This window comes from Schistocerca cancellata, chromosome 4 (assembly GCF_023864275.1).
Source record: "Schistocerca cancellata isolate TAMUIC-IGC-003103 chromosome 4, iqSchCanc2.1, whole genome shotgun sequence".
In the NCBI taxonomy this organism is placed as follows: Eukaryota; Metazoa; Arthropoda; class Insecta; order Orthoptera; family Acrididae; genus Schistocerca; species Schistocerca cancellata.
Genome location: NC_064629.1, coordinates 740,791,320 through 740,806,807, shown reverse-complemented (window position 1 = coordinate 740,806,807; position 15,488 = coordinate 740,791,320). Strand labels below are relative to the sequence as shown.

At 42.7% G+C, this 15,488-nt stretch overlaps 1 protein-coding gene across 1 annotated transcript in view; it reads left to right on the top strand.

Annotated features, from left to right (window-relative positions):
• Window positions 1–12,206, top strand: part of LOC126184415 (homeobox protein GBX-2-like) — a 436,306-nt gene extending 424,100 nt beyond the window's left edge. Inside the window, exon 4 of the mRNA XM_049926803.1 lies at window positions 8,176–12,206. Within this exon, the coding sequence (XP_049782760.1) occupies window positions 8,176–8,421 (246 nt within the window). The 3' untranslated portion in view covers window positions 8,422–12,206. The remainder of the gene's footprint in view (window positions 1–8,175) is intronic.
• The last annotated feature ends 3,282 nt before the right edge of the window (window positions 12,207–15,488 follow it).

Here is a 15,488-nt window from a genome sequence, read left to right as displayed (position 1 = left end):
ACGGTCGAGCGGCTCATAAGCCACATTCTTCTGTAGTGAATCTATGCGACTGTTGACGTGGTGTAAAAACCAACACCACTGTACAGTGAATGATTGGAAACGAGTGATTTGGAGCGATAAGTCACCTTATATCCTGTGGCAACCAGATGAAGGGATTTGGGTTTCACGAAAGCCTGGAGAACGTTACCTGCCATAGTGTGAAGTACGGAGGAGGTGATGTTACGCTATGCATTTGTTTCTCGTGGCTAGGGTGAGGTCCCTTTTTGCGCTTAAGAGTCCGCCAGATGTGGAAGGATATGAACACATTTTACACCATTGGGTACTGCGTAAAGTAGAGGAACAGTTCTGAGACGATGATTGTATCAGAACGACTACAACCCCTCTCATAAATCGGCATCTGTGAGGCAATAGTTTGTAGACAACAACATTCCTGAAACGAAATGATGTGCACAGAGTTCCGACTCGAAGCCAACGGGACACCTTCAGGATGAGTCAGAAAGTCGACTTCGCTCCATACCTTCTCTCGTTTCGGATTTTGAGGAGGAATGGGCCGCCATTCCACCACAGATATTGAAAGTGTTCCCAGCAGAGTTCAAGTCGTAATAAGGGTGGCCAAATTCCATATAATGTATGGTACGGTGTTTGCTTACTTCCGCTGGCCGCAGGTAAGATTTATAAGCAATATTTGAGTGCAGAAGCACATACATATATTGAGTTTGTCCCTATTTTTGAACTGTTCGCATCATATCTTTGTTTCCGGCATCGGCAGGAAAAGTGGTGTGTTTTGGAAACATGGAGTGCTGTAGTATGTTTGAGTAGTAATGATCAGTGCAAGCAAGAAGTGGAGTTGTCCCCAGGTGACGAACTTGTAGGTTGGCGGACAAGTAACGGTCAGCGCAACCCTGAAGTCACTGTTAGTAAACGCAGCACTTAGTCGTCTATGATATTAGTGGCAGCTTCGATCAGTGTATAGGTGATGTCCCCTACAGTGAGAACAAATAGCTGTAGCTGAGGCTTAGGATTCGACAGTGTGGGGCGGCTGGTAAATATCTAAATTGTCGTTACTTCTATTATGCTGTTGTGATAGACATGTAACTTGTCTGTGTGAGCTTTACATCTACACTCCTGGAAATGGAAAAAAGAACACATTGACACCGGTGTGTCAGACCCACCATACTTGCTCCGGACACTGCGAGAGGGCTGTACAAGCAATGATCACACGCACGGCACAGCGGACACACCAGGAACCGCGGTGTTGGCCGTCGAATGGCGCTAGCTGCGCAGCATTTGTGCACCGCCGTCAGTGTCAGCCAGTTTGCCGTCGCATACGGAACTCCATCGCAGTCTTTAACACTGGTAGCATGCCGCGACAGCGTGGACGTGAACCGTATGTGCAGTTGACGGACTTTGAGCGAGGGCGTATAGTGGGCATGCGGGAGGCCGGGTGGACGTACCGCCGAATTGCTCAACACGTGGGGCGTGAGGTCTCCACAGTACATCGATGTTGTCGCCAGTGGTCGGCGGAAGGTGCACGTGCCCGTCGACCTGGGACCGGACCGCAGCGACGCACGGATGCACGCCAAGACCGTAGGATCCTACGCAGTGCCGTAGGGGACCGCACCGCCACTTCCCAGCAAATTAGGGACACTGTTGCTCCTGGGGTATCGGCGAGGACCATTCGCAACCGTCTCCATGAAGCTGGGCTACGGTCCCGCACACCGTTAGGCCGTCTTCCGCTCACGCCCCAACATCGTGCAGCCCGCCTCCAGTGGTGTCGTGACAGGCGTGAATGGAGGGACGAATGGAGACGTGTCGTCTTCAGCGATGAGAGTCGCTTCTGCCTTGGTGCCAATGATGGTCGTATGCGTGTTTGGCGCCGTGCAGGTGAGCGCCACACTCAGGACTGCATACGACCGAGGCACACAGGGCCAACACCCGGCAACATGGTGTGGGGAGCGATCTCCTACACTAGCCGTACACCACTGGTGATCGTCGAGGGGACACTGAATAGTGCACGGTACATCCAAACCGTCATCGAACCCATCGTTCTACCATTCCTAGACCGGCAAGGGAACTTGCTGTTCCAACAGGACAATGCACGTCCGCATGTATCCCGTGCCACCCAACGTGCTCTAGAAGGTGTAAGTCAACTACCCTGGCCAGCAAGATCTCCGGATCTGTCCCCCATTGAGCATGTTTGGGACTGGATGAAGCGTCGTCTCACGCTGTCTGCACGTCCAGCACGAACGCTGGTCCAACTGAGGGGCCAGGTGGAAATGGCATGGCAAGCCGTTCCACAGGACTGCATCCAGCATCTCTACGATCGTCTCCATGGGAGAATAGCAGCCTGCATTGCTGCGAAAGGTGGATATACACTGTACTAGTGCCGACATTGTGCATGTTCTGTTGCCTGTGTCTATGTGCCTGTGGTTCTGTCAGTGTGATCATGTGATGTATCTGTCCCCAGGAATGTGTCAATAAAGTTTCCCCTTCCTGGGACAATGAATTCACGGTGTTCTTATTTCAATTTCCAGGAGTGTATCTTTGCCGTTTACAAGAGCCTGAAAACATTTTTGCGGTCAAACAGAAAGCGATGGAGAACATACTGACCATAATTTGCATTCTGCAAGTCCACCTAAATCTTTGTGCTCACTGAAAGAAAATGTTTCTACTTGCTATTTACACAGTGGTATCAGGAACTATGACTATAAATAAAAGTTTTGAGTTTTAACTGATTGATATAGTGAGCGAAATTTCACATGCACGAAATATATTAATACCCCTAATAATAATAATAATAATATCTCTTTCGCAAACAGCTCTATTAACAATTCAGAAGTGAACTCTACGGGAAGTTCTAAGTAAAATAGTCTATGGTCCTGACTTCCGACCACCAAAAGATAATTCCTCGCCTTAAAAGTGGAAAACAATCACGCCAATTGCCAAGAGATTTTATGATCATTACGGGCGGCACACAAACAGTTAATATCTCTGTCATTTAGCAATTTACAACCTTCTTAATTTTTATACAAATAGAGTTAAGTTTGCTTTAATTACTGAAAAACTTTTAGCCCGATTGCATTTAAATGTCTACTGGAATTTGTAGAACGGACCCGACAGACATGACCCCTGAACTGCTTCTTTAACATTCCTTGTATTCATAGTTATTTGCAATACATTCTTGTACATCGGTACAGTGGTATTATACTATTATTGTAATCGAGTGCTGTAATTAGAACTTTCTATTACAAACACAAATGATACGTAATCTGTCATGAATAGGGACGTTTTTGTTTCAAATTGGGATTTTCAGTAAATAACTTGAAAACTAATTAAGATAGCTTACTGGTGTCACATATATAGGGTTTTTACTTGTAGCTGAAGTTCCCTATCTTGCACATGGACTACTCAGTTTGTATATTTTGCTTATTTTTTTCATAGTTTCACACAACTTCTTCCTGTTTTCTCGATTGATCTGTGTTCAGTTTTTCAAGGCCTATCCACTGTGCCAACTTATAACTAAATCTGAGGGGGTGCGATGGGGAGGTTCCCTTGTCAGTACCTCTTACAGTGATATAGCGCTTGTTTCGCCTCAACAGAATGAGGTCTGTTACAATTGAGGCACCTCATTTGGGTCGGACAATGTTCGCTGATGTGCCTATATTGGAGGCTATTAAAACATTGCCTCTCATCTGGCACACAAGGATGTACAGGGCATCTAGTTCCACGAATAGCTACAGCGCCCGGTAAAATTTGAGTGTCTAACTTTAACAAGTAGGTTTGCAGTTTGTGAACTTGTTCTTCACCAATCCTTACCATAGTGCATACTAAATCTTCTAAGACCTAGAACGGGTAATACAGATTACATGCACTCCAAAATCTCCGCTTCTTCAAGTTCTGTATCACCTTTTCGTATTTCTCCTTACTTGTGGACAACGAAAGAAGGGTAGCGAGTTGCTATATTTTTACAAGTAGGTTTGCAGTTTGTGAACTTGTTCTTCACCAATCCTTACCATGTTGTTGTTCCGGTCTTCAGTCCTGAGACTGGTTTGATGCAGCTCTCCATGCTACCCTATCCTGTGCAAGTTTCTTCATCTCCCAGTACCTACTGCAACCTACATCCTTCTGAATCTGCTTAGTGTATTCATCTCTTGGTCTCCCTCTACGATTTTTACCCCCCACGTTGCCCTCCAATGCTAAATTTGTGATCCCTTGATGCCACAGAACATGTCCTACCAACCGGTCTCTTCTTCTCGTCAAGTTGTGCCACAAACTCCTCTTCTCCCCATTTCTATTCATTACCTCCTCATTAGGTATGTGATCTACCCATCTAATCTTCAGCATTCTTCTGTAGAACCACATTTCGAAAGCTTCTATTCTCTTCCTGTCCAAACTATTTATCGTCCATGTTTCACTTCCATACATGGCTACACTCCATACAAATACTTTCAGAAACGACTTCCTGACACTTAAATCTATACTCGATGTTAACAAATTTCTCTTCTTCAGAAACGCTTTCCTTGCCATTGCCAGTCTACATTTTATATCTTCTCTACTTCGACCATCATCAGTTATTTTGCTCCCCAAATAGCAAAACTCCTTTACTAATTTAAGTGTCTCACTTCCTAATCTAATTCCCTCAGCATCACCCGACTTAATTCGACTACATTCCATTATCCTCGTTTTGCTTTTGTTGATGTTTATCTTATATCCTCCTTTCAAGACACTGTCCATTCCGTTCAACTGCTCTTCCAAGTCCTTTGCTGCCTCTGACAGAAGTACAATGTCATCCGCGAACCTCAAAGTTTTTATTTCTTCTCCATGGATTTTAATACCTACTCCGAATTTTTCTTTTGTTTCGTTTACTGCTTGCTCAATATACAGATTAAATAATCTTGGGGAGAGGCTACAACCCTGTCTCACTCCCTTCCCAACCACTGCTTCCCTTTCATGTCCCTCGACTCTTATAACTGCCATCTGGTTTCTGAACAAATTGTAAATAGCCTTTCGCTCCCTGTATTTTACCCCTGCCACCTTTAGAATTTGAAAGAGAGTATGCCAGTCAACATTGTCAAAAGCTTTCTCTAAGTCTACAAATGCTAGAAACGTAGGTTTGCCTTTCCTTAATCTTTCTTCTAAGATAAGTCGTAAGGTCAGTATTGCCTCACGTGTTCCAATATTTCTACGGAATCCAAACTGATATTCTCCTACGTCGGCTTCTACCAGTTTTTCCATTCGTCTGTAAAGAATTCGTGTTAGTATTTTGCAGCTGTGACTTATTAAACTGATAGTTCGGTAATTTTCACATCTGTCAACATCTGCTTTCTTTGGGATTGGAATTATTATATTCTTCTTGAAGTCAGGGTACTTCGGCTTTCTCATACATCTTCCTCACCAGATGGTAAAGTTTTGTCAGGACTGGCTCTCCCAAGGCCGTCAGTAGTTCTAATGGAATGTTGTCTACTCCCGGGGCCTTGTTTCGGCTCAGGTCTCTGTCAAACTCTTCACGCAGTATCGTATCTCCCATTTCCTCTTCATCTACATTCTCTTCCATTTCTATAATATTGTCCTCAAGTACATCGCCCTTGTATAGACTCTCTATATACTCCTTCATTCTTTCTGCTTTCCCTTCTTTGGTTAGAACTGGGTTTCCATCTGAGCTCTTGATATTCATACAAGTGGTTCTCTTTTCTCCAAAGGTCTCTTTAATTTTCCTGTACGCAGTATCTATCTTACCCCTAGTGAGATTAGCCTCTACATCCTTACATTTGTCCTCTAGCCATGCCTGCTTAGCCATTTTGCACTTCCTGTCGATCTCATTTTTGAGACGTTTGTATTCCTTTTTGCCTGCTCCATTTACTGCATTTTTATATTTTCTCCTTTCATCAATTAAATTCAATATTTCTTCTGTTACCCAAGGATTTCTACTAGCCCTCGTCTTTTTACCTACTTGATCCTCTGCTGCCTTCACTACTTCATCCCTCAGAGCTGCCCATTCTTCTTCTACTGTACTTCTTTCCCCCACTGCTGTCAATTGTTCCCTTATGCTCTCCCTGAAACTCTGTACAACCTCTGGTTCTTTCAGTTTATCCAGGTCTCATCTCCTTAAATTCCGACCTTTTTGCAGTTTCTTCAATTTTAATCTGCATCCTTACCATAGTGCATACTAAATCTTCTAAGACCTAGAACGGGAAATACAGATTGCATGCACTCCAAAATCTCCGCTTCTTCAAGTTCTGTATCACCTTTTCGTACTTCTCCTTACTTGTGGACAACGAAAGAAGGGTAGCGAGTTGCTATATTTTTAAATTTTAATACTTTGCTAAATACTAGGAAACTGGTCTATCCTGGACTTTTTAATTCAACCTTCCCTTTTCGTTTTTCCGACGGAATATATATTACTTATGATATATTAATTTCTTTAGTTTCGGTAAGAAATGGCTTACGATTTTTCCTAGAGACATTGGGAGCAGACAGTTTATGTGTTTACCCAAACTTTCCATATAAACTACGTACCGTATAGACCACCATCTGAACGGTTGTAGAAGTTAGTATTCCTCTGAGTAGTTACAGTCACCATGGGAGAAATGTTTATTACATTTTGTTGGTAGGAATCGGAAGCAAAAGCTACATTTAAAAGGTAATCAGTTACAGTTGAAACATTTTTAGCAGGTGACAGCTTCGTAAACTTCTGCAATAAAGGAATCTGAGTTCCGTAATTTAAGCCTTTGCCGCTTATTTCTCGCGCTGCGGAAGCCTTCAGTCTGTGTTTCATATTGACTCATAACAGCCACTAACGAGTAACTGGTAGCGTCCATCGTTTTATTTAACATAGCTCCTGGAGAAGCTTGGAGAGAAGCTGGGCAGTCAGTTGTAGTCAGTGTTATCCAGAAAAGGCGTCGAAATCACCACCCCTTCAGCACATATCCTACGATACACGGTGAGGCTAGTCATCACTGAGAGAAAATCTAAATGGTATAGTTTGTTACAGATTACTGTATAAAACGTGAAACCAGTATTCAGGAAACTTAATGCACCACACAGAAGAGCGACATCGGAGGACGTCTAATCACTTACGCGACGTTGAGTGTACTTCTTGTGACGCGTCTTGGAAAAGAAAATAGTTCATCGGTCACCAGAACTCGCAAGCGGCTTTCTTTCGTGCGTCCAAACATGTTTTTATAATCGAGAAACAAAAACGAAAGCAAGACGGAATACTATTTAGTTCATGTTGGAACCTGTGAACTCCGCGACCGACAATGTAATGCCTGAGACCCTTATGTAGTAAACCAAATTAAGCTTAATCAAGCAAAATGCTGCTAGAGTGTATTTCTATCTCATATGATTAAAATTCTGTGGTGTTAGAAGTGTCAGTAGGACAATATGTTAATTTTGAAATAAGTTCACTGCAGACCGTATCAAAACACAGATATGCCGACTAAAACGGTAATTGACGGTCGAGCAACATCGAGGCGGGTGTCACTGTAAGTGATGTCTCCGTTTTGGTAAAAGCGGAAGATAACTCTTTCTTACCCAACGATTCAATTGTTTTATATCGTGGTGTCTTGAAACATAATGAAGAGGAAAGACTTTAAAGACACAGCTTCAACGTAAGCATACTAGACAAAAAATTTGTCCTCCACAGGAGACGTCACACTAATACCGCGTAAAACTGCTTTTAACATTGGCCTTTTCCTACTCATGATACTAGATCTTCTCTAAAAGATGCTTCTTTTGCCAGTATCTTAAGAAGTGTATTCCAACCAGGTGCTACAAAACATTACTTGATAATGGGCAAATTACTTGCCCTGAAGCTTTTTAGTATACTTAAAACACTACCCATTTAGGAGAGAATTGGGGAATCAGCATAGCGTCATCTCCAGGCTGAAAGCAGCTCCCTTCCCCTTAGCTACCGAAAAGTAGCCCTAGCATCCACAGTAACTCACAGGAAACGATATGATGCAAAAAAAAAAAAAAAAAAAAAAAAAAAAAAAAAAAAAAAAAAAAAAAAAAAGAGGAAAGGCACAGGAATTTTTACCTTAAAATTACCTGTATTTTCTTTTGACGATGTTTTGGTACACATTGAAAAATCATTTCTTATATCTCCCACTGTCTATGTGTGCTGACTGAAACCATTACAGATTATCTGATGACTCGTGGTGGTTGTGTGTGCAGGTGAAGATCTGGTTCCAAAACAGGCGGGCCAAGTGGAAGCGCGTGAAGGCGGGCCTGACGTCTGGTGCCGGGTCACGCACCACCGGAGCGGGTCCAGCACCCAAGATCGTGGTGCCCATCCCGGTCCACGTGAACCGGTTTGCTGTGCGCAGCCAGCACCAGCAGCTGGAGAAGTGTGCTGGGCTGCGCGCCCCACACCATCGACCGAGACCCGCCACGCCACCTCCAGGGCTGGCCGCCATCTGAACGACAGTGGCCAGCATTGTCCACATGCACCGGTTCGCCGAAATTCGCCAGGACCAACAGCTGCTCATCTGGGCCGTCCAGAGCACACTGTTGGATCTGCAGTGCTCCACTCCGCCACATACAGACTTCGCCTTCATTTGAGGGCCACACCACTGTCGCTGGTATTCTGGCATGCGTAAGGGTGCCAGAAGCAACTGTTTCACACCACCACATATGCAGCACCTCACTACGGCATCTGAAGCACTCACTATTGCCTGGGAGTCACACTACTGTAATGACCATTCTGTTCCCTGTGTCTCTTATTGTAGCGAGCTACCAGTACCTTCAGCAGGACTGCACACATTACTGCGCCAACCACAACCTCAGTTCCACCAGCACTGTGGTTCCTATCGTAGTGTACATGAACCAAATTGTGGAGTGCGACCAGAACTCGGATTAGCACAACAAACTATGTGAGCCATTCTACAGCACATCTGACTGCAAAGCCCACAGTTTGCAGCTGAGGCTCTGCTGTTGACCTATCACCTGCAGTTACACAAAACGGAAAGTGCTATCAGTCCTGTCACGAAGGTAGAGCAGCCCAGCACTAGTCGTCATGTGTAGACTGTTCACCAGAAAGATGACTGCTATTCCCACTTCGTTCACAGTAGGGAATGTGCATGTGAATTCATCACTTAGTGTCCTGCTAAAGTGAGAGTCTCTTTAATGTATCTGAAATACAGAAAACGTATACACAAGAAGTTTATTCCAATGATTCACTATATTATTCTGGACCTCGAGTAATCATCAAGGAAACTTTCACAGTGTGGAAATGATGCATCCAATATACTTTAAAACTACTCACAAAACACAGTATCTAGTTCACAAAGACTCTATTATGCGTACTGTCCTATTGAGACAGCGCATCCCGACGGCCAATATGGTGAATTGGAATCAAACACAAAGTCACACCACATTATTGACCTAAATCAGGACTATGTTCAGTACGCTATGCTACACCATCCTGCTATTGTGACCACAGGAAGATCTTCTGTACTTTCAGTTAGGGAACTTCTGATAATCTCCTACCTCAGTTCCAGAATTAAAGCATAGTGTTTGTAAGCGTTCCACAGTTCCTCACGAGTAACAGTGAATCCAGTGATTGAAAATGTATCAAACATCTGAATTCCTTCAGGCCAAAGAAGCTAAGAATTTTCTTTTTATCGCACATGACTGACTTACTTTCAGAGAAAGTTTATTAACCTTATAGGTATGAAGGTACCACCTGTACATTTGTTGCCTTAAAGTGGACTGGGAACTGTGCTATTAAATGCTGATATGTGGTGTAATTTTCAGAGGCACGTAAATAATGAAATAATGCGTTCCTTTTGTCTTCATGAAGATTGTTGGAAAAACTTAGCTGGCATGTATCACTGTACGTACCTCACATCTCAGTAAAGAGTTGATATGGAAATAATTGGAAAGAAGGGGAGAGTGAAAAAGTCCTATTAAAATCTTGTTTTCTACGACAGCGAGAATCCCCATAGTAGCTATCAAAGCTGCGGTATCTGAGTTCGATTTTCCGTATTCCGAAATCCATCACTGTATTCTGATGCAGCTCATCAACATTACAAAGTTCAGTGCCGAAGCCCACGCAGAACTACACAACAGTTGGCAGATGTCACGCACATCGCCGTTAGAAATTGCGATTAATTCCAATTTGTATTCTCTCCGTTCAGAGATACCTTACGAAAGCTTTAATGGTAGTGCCCTAGTCGATTTTAAAAAGGATGGGAGAAGATCTCAGCCATGTTACTGTTGAAGAAACGAAATTTTTTTCTTGAAAGACGAACCTCAAAATGTACTGTTATCTGAACGAATTTCCTCTGGTGTGTATCACAATGAGCAGCATACTTCTGCCACTACTGCTCATTGTTCATTTCCTTACTACAGAGGCCACCAGTAACAAGACAAAACAATTGCACAAGAGCTTTTATTTCCCTTTCTTTCCTTAGCTACAATACTACAGCAACTGGTAATGAAATTCTGGCTCGTTTTCAAGCAAATTGCGGAAAAGAGGCGATGAGAAAGGACGATATTGGCCACCTGCTTTTGTGTTATACCTGTCACTTCAGCGTTCGCCTGCAGTGTTTTAGGAAAACACGGGGCTACATGAATGACACTGACTACTGCCAATTACAACCTCTGTGCCACCTCACTTTGTAAAATGCTTTACAACAGGCGCTAAGAGAAATTGATGTCACATATATGAATATTTGGCAGTTTATTCACTGATAATCCTTGTTCTGCTGTCCAGATACGCTTCATTCTTGACAACAGAAGTTCACGACCAGGCACTCTGTCTCAAAGATAGTTTCACGTGCCAGTACAAACTCACAAAACCTCATATAGCTCTATGGCTCATCAGGTTCTGGAAAAGTCACATTCACTTGTTCTTGTTGTTGTAATAGTATGTAAAATGTGGAATGTGAAGAGCAACAGTTCCAATCCTAACACACTTCAGTTACCTTTGTATTATTGGATTTCGGTTTTGAGCCACTTTATAAGGTAAAGAACACATTCCAACGTGTACACTTATCCTGTTACCACAGTAAACCCACTCTGTAACACTCGTCACCAATGATATGTGTGGTGCCTCGCCTATTATTGAATTTTTATTCGTAGATGAAGTAAGAGAAGCTACAGTAAATTTGTTCACAATATTGGTCAAGACTGCCTACCGAACCACTTTCACAGAACGACCATTATCAATAATTAACCGTGACTTAATCATACTACAACATAAAGATGAGTTTCTTTTTGAAAGACGGGAAGCCAGCAAGCATTTCAACAAGAATTCGGCGTTCAACCACAATACTTCCTTTCAAAACTGACTTCCAGGATAATAACTAATAATGAAATGGACTTCATATCAACTTAAATGAGACTACGAGTGTTCAATAGTGACGATGGAAAAAGAAAGCGGACTGTAGTTCTCATAAACAAATGTGCAGTCACGGACTGACTAGTCTGTTCAATGAGTAACTAATCTAATAAATGTAATATGTGTAAAATATTCTTGATTAAATTCATTTTGTGCAATAAGAGTCAATATGCTGACTCTCATTGATAAGTATTTCAGCTGTTTTCAGTGTTTTTCATTATAACTTTGCAATGCGAAAAACGAGAGATGCATGTAATTTGATCGAATATTAAGATTATGTTCGATCTAGACCTTTTCATATGCTCTGTTTTGTTTTACGGCTGGTCGCTTATTTACTGTGTGTGCCATATGGTGTAACGATGTGAGATTATTCAGTCCTAGGGAAATTGTTCTTATGTACTAAAGAGTAAAATGATTGTCTGTAGGCTATTTGCATCTAAGAACGGTGTACAGCAAGAATATTCATAATAAAAAACGATACAAATATTGCAGATTTATACATACTATTTTCATATTCTTAGAATTAAATTTCTCATCGTACAGCAGTAGTTATTGCGACAAAATTAATGTAGTGTTTCTTCGGAGATTTCTTGGATCGAATTTCAAACATTAACTTTTAAAATCCAAGAATGATCGTATTTTCATGGCTTTCGTCCGTTTATTCAGATCAGACCAGATTAATTCTCCCTTATTGTATGGGATTAAAAATAAAAGCTGATGTTAAGTCTGAGAGTCTTCAAAAGAATCAAATCGTTAAGAAAGCCTCAACCAACATAGACTTTAAAGTTTTGTAGGACTTTTTGTCGTTTACCAGATATTGTATATCATAAAGTAAGTGATAAAAAATATTTGTGATGACGTTTTCCGCTATTTTCTAAGTAAAAGCTCACTGAAGTTAAGAAAGACAAAAACTTGTCTTTAAAAGTAATGTCATTGGACGTTCCTTCTTGTAAACTATAGAAGTAAGATAAACAAATAAATGTTGAATGGCTCCCAGTCTGGTGCAAGTTTTATAATTTGACGCCACATCATTTGTGTGCGTATGAGCTAGGCCCCTTATTTATCTCTAGCATCATCTCATTTGGGCTCAGAGGACTGAGTGGACTCTGTTTCAGACCTTTTCACCATTTATTAATTTAAAGTATGAGAGGTGGGGACTTGTGTATAAGCAATCAATAACGCTGGCAACTAGAACACTACTTTTTTTCGTCATGCATTACACTCGTCAAATTGACCAGCCTCAGCCAAGGTTCTCTAGCAAACAGCTTTTTCCATGCGATGGGGCCAGTAGAGATTCAGCATTCTTAAATTTACACATAACAACTATTCTTGAAAAGAAAAAAGAAAAGTCATTTTGGAGACAAAAGTACTATTGTTCGAAGAAACAGATAAACTACTCTTCAGAATGGAAAGGAACTATTCTCCAAAACGAAGAGACACTCGTCCGCAAGAAACTAATGACTCCTCTGCTAGGTACTGAAAAGCCTTCTTCGAGTTATTAAAATTCTTTTTCTAATAAATTAAACCTCTCCTCGTAAAAGTAAATTTTCGAAAAAATGTAGCTCTTCTTCAGAAAAAACTAAAAACTGTACTTCGGGGAAACCAAACACTATTCCTAGGAGGAAAAAACCTAAGGCGTTTCTTTGAAACAAGGCGAAACTGGAAACTTTTTGAAATAAACTGAGACCCAGGTTCCCAACGAAGAAACACTTGAAAGTTTTTTGCAAGTGGCGCCATCCCTGTGATACTGGGTGGTTAAACTTAAACTGACGGTGTTCCGAGTGCTGCTGCGAGGGCTGTATGCATTGCAGGGCGCTGACACGTCCTGGGTATATTCATTAATCGGTGCGTTAGCGGTGTATGCCGAAAAAGTAATAGTTCCACCTTCCGCCACCGTCAAAATATGGCGCATTAAGCGGTCAGAACGTGGAACGTTTCCTGTTTTCTCATCATTATGTTGTTTGTTACTTGGCAATGCGTTTTGATTTCTTTTGCGAAGTGACTGTTGGTGTTAAGGGATAAGAAGATTGAAGTTTTCTGTACGTAACCCAATCGCTAGTGAGAAGAAAGACCGTGCACTGCTGGTAAAGTTGTTTTATCAGAACGGTAACAACAGCAACATGTCATTGCGGAAATATCACCGACAGAAACAGCTGTGAGGCCCCATGTCAGTAAATGGGCTAAATAATATGCACAAGAAATTTGAAGAATCAGGTGAATTATGTAGTGCGGCAGGGAGAGGAAGACCGCCCATTCCAATTGCTGATGAAGTTATTGTGGCTATAGCCAATCGTGAAGTATATGCCTCAAATTCTGCAGCCAGTGATTGAGCTGTGTCACGGAAATTGTCTCTGCCCTTGTCAACAGTTCAAAAGATTTGGCAGCGCATTTTGCTGTGATATCTCTACGAGTTCAGAATGTGCTTCAAATGAAGCTCTAAGATAGGCTACAACTCTCTGACTTAGTCCTTCGTTTTTTTGCACACATGGAAGTGAATGACATACGGTCGGGAACTATTCTTTGGACGGACGAGGCTCATTTTACTCTGGACGCTGTTGTGAAGGCTCCGCCAAATATTATACAGGAACATCCACTGCACTCAGCTTATGTGACTGTATGGTGTGGTTTCACAACCTCCTTCTTTCTAGGTCCATTTTTCTTCGAGGAGATGATATCTCGTGGCCCTGTTAGGTGTACAGTGATACCTGCACATAATAAGGGCCACCTTATGCCACATGTGCTTCCAGCCTGCAAGATGGGGTAACACCACATGTCGCCCGCCATGAGGAAGATTTGCTTCGAGAAATCTTCGGTAACCACTGCGTCATCTCTAGACAATTTCGAGATGTGTGACAATTCAGATCACCGACCTATATCCGTATGACTTCTAGTTGTGGAAATATTTGAAATATCTTGTGTCTTGGAGGTATCTGAACTGTTCCTGATCTGAAGTGTAGCATACGACGAAATACCGCTCTGAATACACCGGATATACTACGAGCAGCTTTAGATTATGCCGTGTTACGGATGCAGCATGTTTCCGAGCTGGGGAACAGATTAAATAACCAACGTTATCTTGTGTTTGATCGTTCTTCGCATTTACCTGCAGGCACACCACATTCTGATTGCCTGCAGAGCCTTATTTTCGGGAAACTGGAAGAACGACGAAGTGTGACGAGAGTAGCTCAGGAGACTGGTATTGCTCGGAACATTGTTTCACGTGCATGCGTAACGTTCCGAACCACAGGCACTGCTGTAACGAGGTAGAGGAGGGGCTCGACAATGGTCAACTATAGCAGCAGACGACTGCTGCATTGTGCAACTGCTAAGAAGAGACCCACCAGAAACAACTGTTGCAATAAATTTCAACCACATTTAACAGGACAACAAGGCACGCAGTCTCATATTCCGCACTGACACGGCCACTGCATAGGGGTGGTCTCTACTGCCGACGACCAATACGTTGTGTCTGTTCGTATCCGCACACTAGCAGCACTTAGTGAGATTGAGGCAAGAGCATCTGAACCTGACGTGTGAGGAGTGCAGTCGCTTTCTCTTCTCGGATGGAAGCAGATTCAGTCTGAGAAGTGATTATGCATGTTCCCTCATCTGGTAAGAGCTGGGAACAGGAAATGCACCCGGAAACGTTGTGTAACGCGATCGTTTTGGTGCCCCTGGTGTTATAGTGCGAGGAGACATAATTCTGAATGGGCCTACTGATCTCCAGGTCTTTGAAGCCGCTACACTCCCCGGTAAGTTCCCCATGTTCGTCTTTTGAGGGGTGCAGTCGGTTCTGAGTTCATTTTTATGGGTAACAATGCACGACCGCATCGAACTGTGCACAGGGAGGAGCTCATGGAATGAGAGGATATTCATCGAATGGACTGGTCTGCATATTCCCCTGTCTTACACACCACCGAGCGCGTATGCGTTGCTTTAGAGAGACGTATTGCACTATGTCCATATGCTCCAGCGACCATGTGAACCGCGCTGATGGGAGAATGGAACGTCCTACCACAAGAACTTCTTACTAACCTTGTGAATAGCGTGAGAACACGTTGCATAGCCTGTATTTCCGTCTGTGGTGACCACACACCTTATTAACAACCACGTCCCGCCTTCTTTACTATTGAGGCCACCATCA